The sequence below is a fragment of the Podarcis muralis genome, chromosome 2, assembly GCF_964188315.1.
Source record: "Podarcis muralis chromosome 2, rPodMur119.hap1.1, whole genome shotgun sequence".
In the NCBI taxonomy this organism is placed as follows: Eukaryota; Metazoa; Chordata; class Lepidosauria; order Squamata; family Lacertidae; genus Podarcis; species Podarcis muralis.
The window spans coordinates 57,636,925-57,652,917 of NC_135656.1; the positions used below are offsets into that span (position 1 = coordinate 57,636,925).

Genomic DNA, 15,993 nt, shown 5'->3' on the forward strand with positions numbered 1-15,993 from the left:
CATCAGTACAATAGAACAGCAACAAAATAAAATCAAGGCAGGAGAAACAGTTTCCAACCTCTTGAAAACCAGTTAAAATGAATATCAACATAACTAAAAAGCCAGATGTTGAGTTTAAGGCCTGTATAAATGAAAATGTACTTGCCGGCTGGTGGTAGGTCGTCAAGCCTGGTTAGCCCCTTCCTTTTCCTTGGCAAGGCATTCAAGAGCCTGCAAGCAGCAGGTGAAAAGGTCCTCTCTTTTTTTTTAGTTCCCATCAAATGCACTTCATATGGTGGAAAATGCAGATGACACGGTCCCAAGTCATTTAGGACTTCACAGGCCACACAACTTGCACTTCGGATTTTACCTAGAAACAGACTTGCTAGCCTATGAAGTTGTGAAAGCGTGGGAACTGCATGCCCCCCTCACTGGGTGCAGCATGCAAAACCAACTTGAGCTTCTGAATACTCTTCAAAGACCGTCTCGTGTGGAGTGTCACAGTTGTCCTAATGAGATTTAAGTAAGTTACGGTATGTGCTAACGATGGCCTGATACTCCAAGGAACAGGCACAGTTTTTGCACTAAACTTAGCTGTGCAAAAGTGCTGCTGGATGCTGTCAAAACCCACCCAGGCTCGGGGTTGAATGCAAAGGTACACCTAAACTATATCTTCAAAGGGAGTGCAGCCCTATCCAAGGCTGATTGAAAACCCAGCTATCTTACAACCAGCCAGGAGCATTCTGTCCTGTGTGGTTTAAGCTTCAGTTTGCCCTCATTAAGTCTGTTACTGAATCAGGCTTTCATTCAGAACTTGAACAGTTTCCATGGATTTAAACGTAAAAGGTAAAAGTTTTGGGTGCCGTCAGAATACTGGTGATAGCAAAATTTTGCTGAGTTAAGGTACTTTTATAAAAATAAATATTTCCAGTGTCACATGGTGAGAAATTCAAAACCAAGGAAAAGTATGATATGGTTTTATTTATTTAATACTTCTAAAGAATCCTGAAAGTTCACATGCATTTAGTACTTTACAGTTTAAGGAACTGCAATCCTAGATCATTTCAGTCGCAAGATTCAATTGTACAGTTTATTTACAATTCTGAAACAAGTTTTTTAAAAAATCCTACTATGACTTTGAAAACTCAGATTTATGAAAGACACAACATTAATAGTAATATCAAATACTAGGAAATGTTCTGAATTTACCTTCATGTGTACTCTGTTGAACATGGTGGAAAACGATTTGTACAAAATCACCGGCTAGAAGTACAATTATTTAATAACCAAAGTAGAAAGTACAAGACTTCTCTTTTGTGCTCTATCATTGCAGCTATTTCACAAGCATCTAATTCAGCTTTCCTTAACTGCTGTGCATGTGTGATCTTTGTTTTGGTTAAGATTATGTTACTGCTATATAAATAGTACCCATGTACTGATATCAGAATACATGTTACTATAACAACCTTCTCATTAACAGGCATACTAGGTCATTTAAGTCCTGCCTTTGCTAAATGAAAGATAAACACTACCTTGGCTAAAGAATATGCTTGCTTGGTGAATTGTAGGAATGGAAACTCTAAAAAGGATTGAGAAATGTTATTAAATTCTCAGGGGCTAACTTTTTTATATAAGGCGAGGAAAGATGTGGTGGTAATACAAACAATCACTTGCATTACATTAAAGAGGGACTTTAATATTCTCTCACAATAATAGATGTAAAAGCAGATTAAGATAGTGGAAGTTTACAACCCAACAGTAGGAAAAGGGGCTTCACAATTAACTAGTGGTATTAGGGTGGGTAGTTTTGGCTATCAGTAATGGTTGCTGGGATAAGAAAATGATAAAATGTGAGAATGGGTTTGGGGATTTTTAAAATATATTTTTTAAAGAAAATAAACACAGTAATTTTCTCCTTGCCAACCACAGTCCATGTCCCTACGTCAGAGGTCATATGCTTTCTAGGGAGACTCACAGTAATAAAGCAGTAATTTTCTGCTGCTTCTTTCCGTAGTTCAAATTCCTGTCATAACTTTTACCCATAAAAGTTATTGGTAGGTTAGAACTGCACAACCAAAGAGAATATGCACAGGAGCTGAATTGTGCTTAGCATGAACTGCAAGTGGGGCAGACAAAAGTGAGAATATCTTTCCAGAGTTAGGTGGGGGTGGTAGAGAATATTTTTCCCCACCAACCCTGGATCAAACCTGTGAGAACATGTAAAAGAGACTGTTTCCAGTGAAGACAGGCAATACCTGCTAGATCAGGTGTGGAGAACCTTTGTTCCTCTCCGTGTGTTGCTGAATCCCATCAACCCCAGCAAGCATGGGAGTTATAGCAACACCAGGAGGGCCAAAGGCTCCTTACACCTGACCCAGGTAGCTGTTTCCTATGTTCTGAAATGTGGCAGAGTGTACTCTCCATGTGACAACCCCACACAGGGGAGCTGTGCTACTGGTAGCAGCAGGGGAAAGGAATCTCCTAGCCTAATATGACAGCAGGCCTCTGGTAGTAGTGACATAGGTACATTTGGAAGCACTTCGCCAGCAAGCATGTCAAACTGACCTGACAGTCTTTCCCCCACATGAATAGCCTCTTCAATTGAGGTGATTGGGAGCAGAGGGCGTTTAACCCTTTCCCTGCTTTGTTTATCCACTCTAAATGATCGTATGTGGTTTCATTTGGAATGCTGTGAGGAAAAGCCACTTGCATGGAAGGCACTTTCAGAACAGAGAAAGGTGAGGTGAGGTAGGAAAGCGAAGTGCCCTTCACTGTCCCCCTTCCCTCTGCCCCCTGACTGTCACATATCATCAACCTCCTGGAAGTTCTTCAAACAGAAAGAACCGTTATGGCACTGTTACAGACAGTGCAAGTGTTAATGTCCACATCTAAAGCTGAGGTTTGTGTGTGTGGATCATAGAAATTAAGCTTTTGCAATTTTATGTAGCCAATCTTCTTTATATATAAAAAAATGTTTTCCTTTCTCAGTCCCAATATGTAGAAACAGTTGATGGCCAATTAGTGTGCCCTTCCCTCTCAATGACCAAGCCACACAAATATCAGTTTTTGCCTGACCATTTACAAGTTACAACAACGGGGATGTAATATATGAAGAACCCTAAGAACTGGAACCAGAAGATAGGCTCATTGCTAGCATATCATTTACCATGGGAAAATAGGTGTGAGTCACTGCCACAGAACCTGGCTTGTGCTCCCGCCTTTCTTTTTATTTTGGTATGGCAGTAGCACTAACATTTTTATTTTCCTGCAATGTCGTATGTATAGAGACCAGCCATGCAGGCCTAGGGCTCCTTTCAATACTCCTTATAGGCTGTCTGGCAGTGAGCCACAAATACCCCAACAGCAGCTGTTATAGAAGTGCTGACTGAGCCTGAGCAGCTAGACCTGCCAGTGCTGCCATTTTCTTTCTTACAAAATGCAGTGAGCTTCATAGAATTGTAGAATTGGAAGAGACTATGAGGGGAATTTAGTCCAACCCTCTACAATGTAGAAATTTCAGCTAAAGCAGCCATGACAGATGGCCATCCAAACTCAGCTTTAAAATGTCCAAAGGAGAGTCCACCACCTTCCAAGGACGTCCGTTCCATGATCAAATAGCTCTCACCATCAGAAAGCTCTCACAGTGTTAGGCAAAATTTCCTTTCATGTAACTTGAAGCCATTGGTTTGGGCCCTACCCTCCAGAGCAGGAGAAAACAAGTTGGCTCCATCTTCCATGTAACAGCCTTTTAGATATTTGAAGATGGCTATCCTATCTCCACTCTCTCTCCTCTTTTCCAGGCTAAACATCCCCAACTCCCTCAACTGTTCCTCATAAGGCTTGGTTTCCAGACTCTTGATCATCTCGGTCGCCCTCCTCTGCACACTTTCCAACTTGTCAATATCCTTTTTAAATTACAGCCCCCAGAACTCTACACCACAGTATGCCAGGTGTGGTCTGACCAAGGCAGAATAGAACAGGACTACTGTATTACTTCCCTTGACCTGGACACTATACTTCTGTTGATGCAGCCTAGAATAGCATTAGCTTTTTCTGCTGCTGCACCACACTGTTGACTCGTGTTAAGCTTGTGGTCTACTATAGGTAGGAGTCTGAGCAAAACTATCTGGGTTGGCCATTGATATAGGCCAGAAAAGGGCAGGGGCAGAACTTGCATTGTGACACAAAGCAGAAATAATTCATTGAATTCACTGCCACAAGATGTAGCTGTAAGACAAATTCATTAAAAACAGATTTATCAATGGGCATTAGCCACAATGGTTAAATCCAGATCCAGGTGCTCTTGGAAGAAACTGATTTTCTAGATCCATTTCAATCGAGGTTTAGGCCTGGTTTTGGCACAGAAACTGCTTTAGTCACCCTGTCAGGAGAGAGATGGGGAAAGTGTTCATTCTCCTGAACCTCTCAGCAAGTTTCAATACAATCAACCTTTGTATCCTTCGGAGCGGCTATCCAAGCTGGGGTGGGTTGCACCACTTTGTGGTGGTTCTGGTCCTACTTGGATGGTCATTTCCAAAGGGTGATACTTGGGGAGTGCTTTTTGGCTGTCTGGACCAGGGGTCAGCAAACTTTTTCAGCGGGGGGCCAGTCCATTGTCCCTCAGGCCTTGTGGGGGGCCAGACTATATTTTTTTTGGGGGGATGAACTAATTCCTGTGCCCCACAAATAACCCAGAGATGCATTTTGAATAAAAGCACACATTCTACTCATGTTAAAAACACGCTGATTCCCGGACCGCAGGCCGGATTTAGAAGGTGATTGGGACGGATCAGGCCCCCGGGCCTTAGTTTGCCTACCCATGCTCTGGACCCTTCCATGTGGGGTTCTTCAGGGTTTGATTTTATCCCCCATACTGTTTAACATCTATATGAAACTGCTGGGTCCATTACTGTCACTTGAGGCTCAGGTGGCCTCAGTGGTGGGGAGTGCCTTCCATCCCTGTCTGGACAGGGATAGCCTAATTTCTGTCCTCTATGCTCTGGTAATCTCTAGGTTAGATTACTACAATGCGTTATACATGGGGCTGCATTTGAAGACGGTTCCGAAACTTCAGCTGGTGCAGAATTCAGCAGCCAGGTTGCTGACCAGGGGAAGATGGTTTGAGCATACAATGCCAATCTTGGTTCAACTGCACCGGCTGCCAAGTAGTTTACAGGGCCATTTCAAAGTTCTATAAAGCATTAAAAGGTTCAGGACCACAATACCTCAAGGACCACCTCTCCACCCCAGACTCTATGATCATCATCTCAGTCCTTCTTTGGGTGCCCCCTCCATGAGAGGTCCAGAGGGCAGCAACATAAGAACAGACCTTTTCGGTTTGAAGACAGCTATCATATTAAAACAGAGTTGCAAACACTACAATTAAAAATGCTACAATTTTATTATAAAACACACGCAAAATTCAGTTCAGTATGCAGACAGCTGCTCACAAAATATTTCTACAAGCTTGTTTTAAAAAGAACACATTACACAACAGCTTAAAGGCCTGTGAACCTGTATTCTTGTGGGGATCAGCTGGCAAAAAGAATTTTGTAACATGAGGACAAACTACAAAAAGAACCTGGCTCCCTTCCCCATTACAATGTGTGTATTCTTAGGATGTTTATGTGATTCTTTTGATCTTATGCTTCACTGTCTCTAAAACAGAGTCTCCATCTCAAAAGTGATGAAAGCAAGTAAAGAAAATGTATGGCAACTTTTTACAGACAGATGGGGATGCTTTGTAAATTTTTGGATACACACTTTAAAAACTGATGGCGTGACACTGGTATTAAATTCCTCTCTCTTTTTCTTGAGTTAAATTTCGACATGAAAAATGCTTTAATGAAAAAGTTGACTAGCATTTCTCTTCTTTCATCTCTTAGCTTTGTGAAAAAGTATTCAGTAAATATTTTATACTACTTTGTATAGAACATTAGTGGGAAATGGTCTGTTTATTTGGCTCCTGGAAAATGATTGCCAAATGTGCAGCTCTGAATTATGTACAGGGTTAGCAAGAGAGAATCTGACCCTAAAACACAACACTGGCCTCATATCATCTCATATCGACCATTTCCTGTTATGCAAAATAGCCAAAAGTTCCTCACAAAATACTATAAAAGAGAGTGCCAACTTTGAAGACGTGTGGAAAACTGCTCCTGGTCCTGAAGAAGACCTGCTTGGTTGGTGGGCAGGATACTAACTCCTCAGGTACCAGTGTAGTGGTTAGTGCTGGACTAGGACCTGGGAAATCTGGGTTCAAATCCTCACTCAGCCATCAAGCTCACTGAGTGACCTTGGGTCAGTCACAGTCTCACAGCCTATCCCTCCTCACAGGGCCGTTGTCACCAGTGTTCTCACCAGCAAGGCTCATGATGCCTCTGAGATGATTGTGCTTTTTTTTTTTAGACTCCTCAATCCTGTTGATGACGCCAAATTTAATGACTTGCATTTCTGTGATCAGGACCAGGCTGCAATGACTCTGAAGTTACAGAACATGCACACATTTCTTTCTCTCAAAATAAAATAAAAACTCAACAGAGACAACCTACAATTAACGGGAATTAAAAACACCCCATTGTCCTACTTACTTGATAACAGCAAATTTTTTGAATAAATGAATCAATAATGTTAGTTAACTAATGCTATTCATGTGACAGTTCTTGTCTGTGGTCTTCCAGTTATCAGTTTGCTTTACTTTGAACTCTTTCGTCCCTCAACTTCCTTCTTTTTTTCCCTTTTGAGAAAACTGAAGGTGAAAAAGAGCACAATCATCTCAGAAGCATCATGAGCCTTGCTGGTCAGAACACTGGTGACAAGGCAGAAAGGGTACAGGGAACAAACTCCATTAACTTTCCTTTGTTTCTTTAGGGTACCCTAGGTTTTTAATGGTAAAATATGCAAGGGAACAAGACAGTGTCTGGGGAATTTAAAGCTATTCTGCAATGCATGCTTTGGTTTCATGAGTTGCCAACTGAAGCAGGGTGGTGTTAGTTTGGCCATCGAATCAAAAGGAGATGGCAGAATGCATCTTTAAGTATCTGGTGTGTGTGTTTGAAAGGTTCTATTTAACAATTCAGGGTTCCACCGAACATTTGAGGGAATAGGCCCCAGGTATTTAGGGGGCTTTAGGAGCAATTCAATAGCTGGAAGCAAGTGAGGACCCAAGGCACAACAAATGGTCGAGAGATTTCTGGATATCAGCATAGCATTATTAAACTAAAATGGCTCTTTTGGCAAATGGGGAAACATCCTTCTGGGATTTTTAGGAGAATGGTTTCTCAGCTTTACAGAAATCAAAACAAGGCTTTTGTAGAGAATCTTGCCAGGGCTTTTGACTGTATCAGTGCATTGCAGCAAAAGTCCAGCGATGCTGATTGTGCACAGATGGAGAGGAGGAAGAGGCAAGATGGAAGGAGCTGAAGCAACTGAAAGCAGGAAGAGGATGCTGGAAAAGATACAGAGGGAGATGCAAAAGTTGAAAGCAGGTCTGACGCACAGTGTTTACAAGGCTGAAGAACAGAGCCATGACACAGCAGAAGGGACTGTTGGTTACAGGATAAACTTGATGAAGATGGCAGACCTATCTGCCAAAGATGTGGTAAAGCAGGGCACATTGCCAGGGGAGAAAAATGATGCTGGCAAGAGTGTTCATTAGTTGGAAAAGTCGAACAGAGCTCTGGAGCAGCTGATGAGACAGGTGCAAGACATGGAAGTGGAGTGGGAAGAGGAAAGGGAGCAGCACTCCATGGCTGTGGCTGCCAGGAGGCTGGAAACAGATGTAATAATGGATCTGAAGGCCCGAAGGGACTTTGCTAGCAAGAATCATGAGGCAGCCATCAAACAACACTGCAAATTGCAGGCCCAAATGAAAGATTAAATGCACAGCTGAATGATACTTATATGAAATGTTAACACAGGCCATTGAGGATGAGAAGACATCCCTCTCTTGCTGCGTCTGACATTTGGCACACTCCTTTTCATGGAAGCAGAGATTATTCGGTTTGAAGGAGGAACTTGCAGCTGTTGAACATGCTAAATGTCAGGCACAGCAAGAGAGGGATGAGATTGCAGTGCCTGAAGGCTTGGATAGCTCTGCTTGAAGAAGAACTGGACGGAGAACAATTCAATACTGAGCTGTATCTAAAGGAAGCAGATCTTCAGACTGACCAGATAAAAGCAGACCTAGACATAGAGGATAGTAAAGCCCATGAAGAATGAAAATGCTCACATGCAGCTTCAGCATCAGAACAAAGAGTTTAAGGCCAAGCTGCAGGAAATGGAGAATGTGCCAAAGTTTAAATATAAGTCTTCCATCACTATTCTGGAAGCAAGGACAGTACAACTGGAAGAACAGCTGGATGCTGTTCCCAAGCAAGCAGGTGCAATGTACTGAGAAGAAGTAAAAAGGTGTGGTACTGCAAGTGGCTGCCTCTGTTTGGGTTGCTTCACCTCAAAAAGGGTATCATAGAATTGGCAAAGGTTTAGAAAACGGGAACCAAAATGACTGAGGGAATGGATAAACTCCCATATGAGTAAAGGATCACAACATTTGGGGCTTTTTAGTTTAGAGATGAGGCAAGTAAATGGCAACATAACAGTTGCATAACATGGAGAAAATTGAGGACCACAGCATTTTTTTCCTCACATAAAACTAAAACTCATGGAGATCCAATGAAGCTGAAGATCAAAAGATTCAGGACAAATAAAGCTACTTCTTTACACAACACATGAACTAAAGAATTCATTCCCATGAGAGGCAGTGATAGCCAACAGCTTTATGATGTTTAAAAAAGAGGATCAGAAATTTACGGAAGGCAAGTTCATCAATGGCTACCGACCCCGATTGCTATCTTGTACCTCCCCAGTTGGAGGCAGTATGCTTCTGAATACCAGGTTCTGGAAGCCACAGGAGAGTGTGCTTGCACTCAGGTCCTGCTTCCCGACTTCCCATGGGCATCTGAGTGGCCTCTGTGAGAACAGAATGCTGACCTAGGTGGGCCACTGATTCAGCAGGGGTATTATGATGTTCTTATGAAGAAGAAGAAGAGGAGTTTGGATTTGATATCCCGCTTTATCACTACCCGAAGGAGTCTCAAAGCGGCTAACATTCTCCTTTCCCTTCCTCCCCCACAACAAACACTCTGTGAGGTGAGTGAGGCTGAGAGACTTCAGAGAAGTGTGACTAGCCCAAGGTCACCCAGCAGCTGCATGTGGAGGAGCAGAGACACGAACCTGGTTCACCAGATTACGAGTCCACCGCCCTTAACCACTGCACCACACTGGATTATGAGAATCGTAATGCTGTCAAGGTGACCTTAAGTGAAATTCCCACAAAGCAATGGTTTGGGATGCCTACAAATGGGGGACAAGGGGTTAGCTTCGCTGATTTTGACTTTGAGACATTCCCTCCGGAGTTCATGAGAGTTGTGGAACCTCTTGTTCACGACAGGGGATAAGTTGTGGCTCTGACTAGCTTAAAGGGACAAACACAGTCATGCGGGATACATGAGGGCAGGTATCATTAGAGCAGGGCAAAGTATGTAAGGCCAGCTCCTAAGGACTTTAGAACACAAGCAATGCGTCTGGGAGGGGCATGGAATGGTGGTGGTGGAAGTGAGTCTCAGTGAAGGAAGTACAGTTGGGGCAGGGCAAAGTAAGAGGCCAGAGAGAAGACACAAGGGGAAGCAGCAAAGTTATAAAGAAGATGGACAAAGGGATCTAATGAAGGATACAGAAGAAGGAAGAGTAGAGAGAGAGCACACAGAAAAGTGAACTCTGAAAGGCCAAAGACAGAAACTGTCACTTAAATAAAAGCAGTTAACTGACAATACAATTCATTTACTCAAGAGATTCACTGTTGTGAAATAACCAGCAGATGTTTGCAGTTGGGTGTTTTAATTGTTGATGAATTATTGTAATTTTTGTTTCCTGGTTGTGTGTGCAGTTTTTTTTTATGACAAGTAAGTAGTTTCTTGATGCGAGAGTGATTGCAGCCTGCTCCTTCTCATCCTGATCACAGAACCCTTAAGCATTATAGCTACATCTAGTCAGATATGCACCTTGTGTACCCAGCAAGTCAAAGGCCCTACTTAATGAGGTAAGCCAGATAGCAGGTCACAATGCTCTACATCAGAGCTTTCCAAACTGTATGCCACGACAGATTTGTGTGTCGGCTGCAGCGTGTAGGTGTGTCACACGAATGCTCCCCACACTCCTCGCAGGGCTGGAAAGGGCTGAATTGCTGTGACGCGAAATGATGCATGTCTAAAAAGTGTGTCACCAACATGAAAAGTATGGAAAGCTCTGCTCTACACTCTATCCCCCCAAGGGTCACAGAAACATTACCAAGTCCCTTGATGACATCCTTTAAAATGCCTAAAGCACCTAGGGCACAGTAAGCCACTGTTTCGTGCTCAGTATTCTCACGATCCTATGACCATCCTCCTGTGCCACCTTGGCAAGATAACCAAAAAGATACCATCCTTCACCACCTTCTTTCTACTGCTGATGCCATCTGCCAAATTAAGCCTCTGGTGACACCTACTTCCCCATCTAGCCATCTCTCCACCACATAACTGCTGGTCTCCACTAAGTGAGCAGGCATATTGATCTTGTCAAGAACCTGGGCATGGAGCAGGCACCACTTGTATCCTAGTGCCTACTCTCCCTGCCACCACAAAGCAGAGACAGACAGGCATATTTGCACTTTGGCTGCTCTAGATACAATATTTGCTTCTCTGCTCTGAGCAGCTGGTCCTTCTCATCTTTAGCAAACCAGTACACAGAGAAGACAATCTGCTAAACATGTTACATGTTAAGACTCTTGACCCTGGGGGAAGACTTTTGAACCAGGCCCCCATACCAATTTCTGGAAGGGCTTTTCTGTGCCAGGTGATCAAAAGGGGAAGAATAAGAGTCTTTAGTACCTTTTTAAATCTGTATCAAGATATACATTTTTTTAATTAAAAAAAACACCCCATTAAAATCAGTATCCAGTGTAAATATAGCCTTATTTAAAATGCATCTTGGAAGTGATCCTTCTTGCAGTGTCAGGATTGCAGTCTTCCATGTTAAGCCAGTGGTGTGGCATAATGAAAGCTTGACATCTCTTGGACACTAGTGTTGATTCTGAAAGAAAAAGAAAAGTGTGCAGTAGAGGGCAGTTAAGCCAATCACAATTGCATCTATCTGAAATAATGAAATTATTATTTAAAATGTTTAGTTTAAGGCACCTCAGCAATAAGAAATCCTGCCGCAGGGCATGATCGTTCTTGAAGTTTGTAATTTATTATGTATCTCCTGCAGGATGAACGAAAGCCATACTCCCAGTTTACTCACTTGTAAGCGATTCTAAAATAAGTCATTAACAAGTAAGTAAGTCCAGACTAATTCATACAACCATTTCAGCCCTTGGCAGCTGGCCTACCTACCAGATGCTGTGGTACTCCAACACACATCAGCTCCAACCTGCATAGGCCATCAACATCAACACTAGTTACTACTGTATTACAGTTGTGTAAGGCCAGCTGTGGGTGTTAAGTGGCATGTGCACACAACTATGCATAATATAAATAATAAATCTTGCCATGAACTGAGTTGCTGAAGTCAGCACTGACTTTCCCCTATGGCTACTATATATTAAAATGATTGTAAGTGAGCCCTGGGACACTGCATTATCATATGTTAGTGTTACTGAAACAGATTTTAATGACTTTTTTAATACAACCAAGCAGAAAGTCTGATCAGCACATACCTGTCACATTACATAGTTTTTATTCTTTTCCTGACACTTAAGTCACAACAGATCAAACTAGCTTTCACCTCCTCTACCATATGCTTAGCACAATACTATGTACTGTCTACAGGGACAATTTTCCATAGTATTTTAGTAAGCAGTAGTACCATGCAATTATCAAAATGCAATTAGGTGCAACATTTGCTCAAAATTGCACATTTTGCGAATAGTTAAAATTTGATCTAGTGGAATACAGCTTTGGAAAATAAGGACAACTAGGATTTGGGTAAAGGAAGTCAAAGAACTATTAGGCAAAGGGAAACTAGGGATGTTGGTAGTCTTTAACCTACCTCTAGTTTTTTTCAGCTTTCCCTAAAGCTGTATGCATGTATTCACACTTTTCCCTGCAACCATAAAGACAGAAAATGTTTAATTTATAATGGCACCAGGTTACATAAGTTGACAGCTCTTAATGAAATAAAGTCAAAGGGTTCTATCCAATGGCGGCTTTGCAATGTAATGTGCTGCATGAAAGCAGCTTTTCCAAAGTACTAGAACACTAAGATCAAGAGAGAACTAGGTTACTGTTGGGGAGCTATAATAAAATACTCAAAAACGGATCACAACATTCTCTTTCCAATTGAATTAATTATGTGTATTAAGAGATCCTATTCTGATCCTAACCAGTTTCAGTATTTTCAAAAGTAGGTCCCTTCAGCATTTCAGGTTCCCCACCCCAAGAGTTCCCAAATCATGAATATTCACCTTTTTCATTATCTCATCACGGGTTGTGAAATGTGGTGCATCTTCAACTTCAATTCCCTCAGCCATTTCAGTTACCTTCTCCAAGAGATCTTTGTTGTAGCTGAATAAAAAGAAGAGTAAATGGAATGTTTGTCCAATATTTTGCTGTTCCTCTAGGTTCTCAATACTCACAATCCATGTATGATTTTTAAAAAGTTTAGCTCTTGTAATTTTAGCAGCTGAAACTGCAGCATACATTAAAGGTAGAAAAGACTGAAAGGGTGAGTGAGGAAAACTGGGTTCTTCTATCTAGACCAACTCAGTCTTCTTCTTGGATTTTAATTGCATTGCAAGACCAACCTCCCTTGTGTGCTTCACTTATATATGCAGGAACGGATTCAACAAACAAGTCCTGCCAGTGGAAACCTGTGTGCAAGGGACCTTCACTAGCACAACTGAGTTTCCTCCCTCCAACCCCAACCCACAATTGGCTGCTGGTGGTGGGGGTGTCAGGAAGACCACCAGGAGAGGGCACACTGCTTCATCAGATAAGCAGAAATGCTTGCGCTGGTCTGAGCAACCTGTTTAGCACTGCACTGAATTCCTCCACCAAGCCAAGCAGTTAGGAAGTAAATTTTATTAAGTTTCTCCTAACAATGCCTGGAACAGATTACTGAAGTGTGAAATGTATCTGCTCAGTCTTAATAAGGGAAATATTGTTGCCACTGCGACTGCAATCTTTACCCTCTCCTTTAAACACAGCAAGATCGAGGCTTGCTGTAACTTCTAAGTACTGTGAACAAGTATAGGATGCTAATGCTGCTGCATCATCGGAGCCTTTCAAAACCTGAGTCACATAATATTTTTATACTGAAAACCTACAATATGGCCACAGAAGCAAGGGGATTTCCACGGACAGAAACAGACACGTTAGCTGCAACTCTCAGCATCAGCAACTGTTAAAAAACTCGTAGGTGGGCAAATATGGAAGTGAACCATGTGTGCGTGCCTGTAAAAGCACGTGGGGTGGGTATTGTCTCCTTTTTTTACTATTATTATCTAGTGTGTTTTGTGATTTGTGTTGTAAACCGCCCTGTGGTCTTTGGATTAAAGGCGGTATATAAATTTAATAGGTAAAAAAAAAAAAAACAAGGGAGCGGAAGTTAGATTCTGCCGCCAAATGCTGCTAGTCCTCTGGAAGGCGGGAGGGAGATGGGGCGGTACCTGCATCCCATGAAGATGTGATTGGCCCAAACCATAGAGAGCGAGAGCAGCTGGTCCACGCGGAGCGGAGAGAGCGCCTCCCCGTCTCCCGGCGGATAATTGCGCACGATGAAGGCACGCCGCGCCTGCCAGTGCTTGTCGTTTTCCGAGTAGGAGCGGAACTGCTCGGGGAACTCGGCCTCGCAGTCGTCGCTCACCATCCCTCTCACTCTTCCGTCCTCTACAGCCCGCCAGAAAATAAAAAGGGGGGGGGGACTGCGGGGAAACGGATATGACGCACTCGTTCGAAAGCGAGGGCGGGGAAGAAAACAGGAAGAATAACATTGCCGCTCTGGCCTGCTCTCTCTACTCCTCCGGTGCACCTCCGGCTGCTGAATGCGCCCTGCACCCCCTACGCCCGCGCTCTGGTCAGGTCGCGCATGCGCTATGGGGCCGTATGGGATCATCTTCCGTTCCCCAAGCTCGCTTGGGTCTGTGGGATCGCGAGTTCAGTTGAGGCGTCTCAAATGGACGTCGTTTACATCTCCTCGCCCCCCCCCACGCCCACTGCTGTCAGCATGAAACTGCCCCCACCCATCCTGTGTTTTCATGTGTTTTCCTACGTCCCCGGCTTCCTTTTCCGACCCTGGCGATTCCATAGCCCCGCCTGACGTCATCGGGATGCCAACTGCGCTGCGTCCCTTTCCCGCCCTCTCTGCGTCGCCTCACAGGAGGACGAGAGGGGCTGCGTTTGACTGCGCCAGATCCACGCAAAGGAATGTGCAGATTACGTGTTTTAACACCCCCGGCCCTAAAGCCTCAGATTCTTCCAAACCACTTCATTCACTGATCTCTGAGGGGCTTAGCTTCTGGGGAAACGTGAGCCCATGATGTGCGTGCACACGTTATGCGTCAACCTTGATGCAGAGAGCAAATTCTAACTACAAAACACAAAGGAGATGCCCGCGCTTGTGCTCACTCCTGAATCTGCCCCCACAGGGATTATAATCCCCTGAACCCAGTATCCCGAGTTGGATCTTTGCTTCAGACAGACAGTCTACCCTCTGTCAACTGACCAGTACTCCCCCCCCCGGGGGTACTCAAGGATACACAGTACTGTACCGGCACCTTCCTTTCCAAAATGTTAAAAGTGTGGCATTTAACTGTAACAACTTCATGGTGAGTATTGGCAGCTTTTTTCATTAAAAAAGCACTGGAAATTATTATGTTAATTAAAACCACTGTTCCTACAGAGTAGTCAGGCCATCCTAAGGAAGCCTAGCTAGGCAGGCAAAGACAAAATGCCCCACAAGGTTCAAGAGTGACAGTTTACTCCAGTGTACTTCATACAGCATTAGATGATCATCCCTGAAAGGGAATTAAACCATATGATGTGGTTTGGGGGTTAGATTATGCATGAACAAGCCTTATTTCATAGCACACGGTTATGCATGTTTACTCAGGTGTAAGTGTGCATTGGATGGCAGCCAGTTATCTTCCTGCCCACATCTTTAATTTTTAAGGCGAGGATGGGGAACCTCTGGCCCTCCAGATGTTGGTTTGCAGCTCCCATCATCCCTGACCAATAGCCATGCTGGCTGAGGCTGATTGAAGTTAAGAGTTCAACAACATCTGGAATGACACAGGTTCCCTATCCTTAATAATCTAAAACGGCATAGTCAAAACATGGCCTTTAATTATTTTCCCTTCCTCTTAACTGTACTTAGAGAGGCTAGTGCACACACATTACAAAGGCTAATGTGCACACAAAGCCCATTATTGCAAAGTGTATCCTAAATCCCTGAAACTAAACTAATTCCAGAGCCTCACCAGATCTCCTATTGCTGAAACCCTGTTTGTTCAGGTAAAAATAACTCCTCGTTGATTTCCACTATCATTCCACTGTCCCCTAAATCCCCAAGGCCTAATTTAACAGAAATATCTGAGAAGAGAAGAAGACACTTGGGGCCACTACACGGCTGTGCCATGTTCTATAGTGTAATTAGCTCTGCAAAGCCAATAGATTTCCTTATAGCACATTCCAGCTAATACATCAAGGGACGAATCAAGGGGGAGTATGAACACTTTCTGGTTCTCTGTTGAGCCCCCCTAATGTACAGCGGGAGCTTCAGTTTAGACTGGCTACCCCATTTACTAGTCCTTTTATATTGAAAACATGCTACTTTGCACCAATCTCTATCAACATGATGCCACCCCCCCTTCCCCATTTAGTATGATGACTTTTTTCCCCCTGTTTAAGCTGTGTAGTCCTTCTCTATATAGCCTTGTATTATGCTGATGGGCTTTCCACTTCTGTCTCATTTCCTATA

At 43.3% G+C, this 15,993-nt stretch overlaps 2 protein-coding genes across 3 annotated transcripts in view; both read right to left on the bottom strand.

Moving 5' to 3' along the window:
• VDAC1 (voltage dependent anion channel 1) overlaps positions 1 to 15,993 on the bottom strand; it is a 376,203-nt gene that overhangs the window by 305,506 nt on the left and 54,704 nt on the right. The window lies entirely within an intron of this gene.
• Positions 5,362 to 13,949, bottom strand: CDKN2AIPNL (CDKN2A interacting protein N-terminal like). 2 transcript variants are annotated; one of them, XM_028718055.2, is made up of 4 exons: positions 13,685 to 13,948; positions 12,482 to 12,581; positions 12,067 to 12,120; positions 5,362 to 11,109 (listed from the first exon to the last, which is right to left on the bottom strand). In XM_028718055.2, exons 1-3 carry the CDS (start codon positions 13,882 to 13,884, stop codon positions 12,109 to 12,111), a joined length of 312 nt encoding a protein of 103 aa, XP_028573888.1. In that variant the 5' UTR covers positions 13,885 to 13,948; the 3' UTR covers positions 5,362 to 11,109; positions 12,067 to 12,108. The 2 variants fall into 2 exon arrangements, with proteins under 2 accessions (XP_028573888.1, XP_028573889.1); XM_028718056.2 differs by lacking the exon at positions 12,067 to 12,120 and having other exon boundaries at positions 13,685 to 13,949.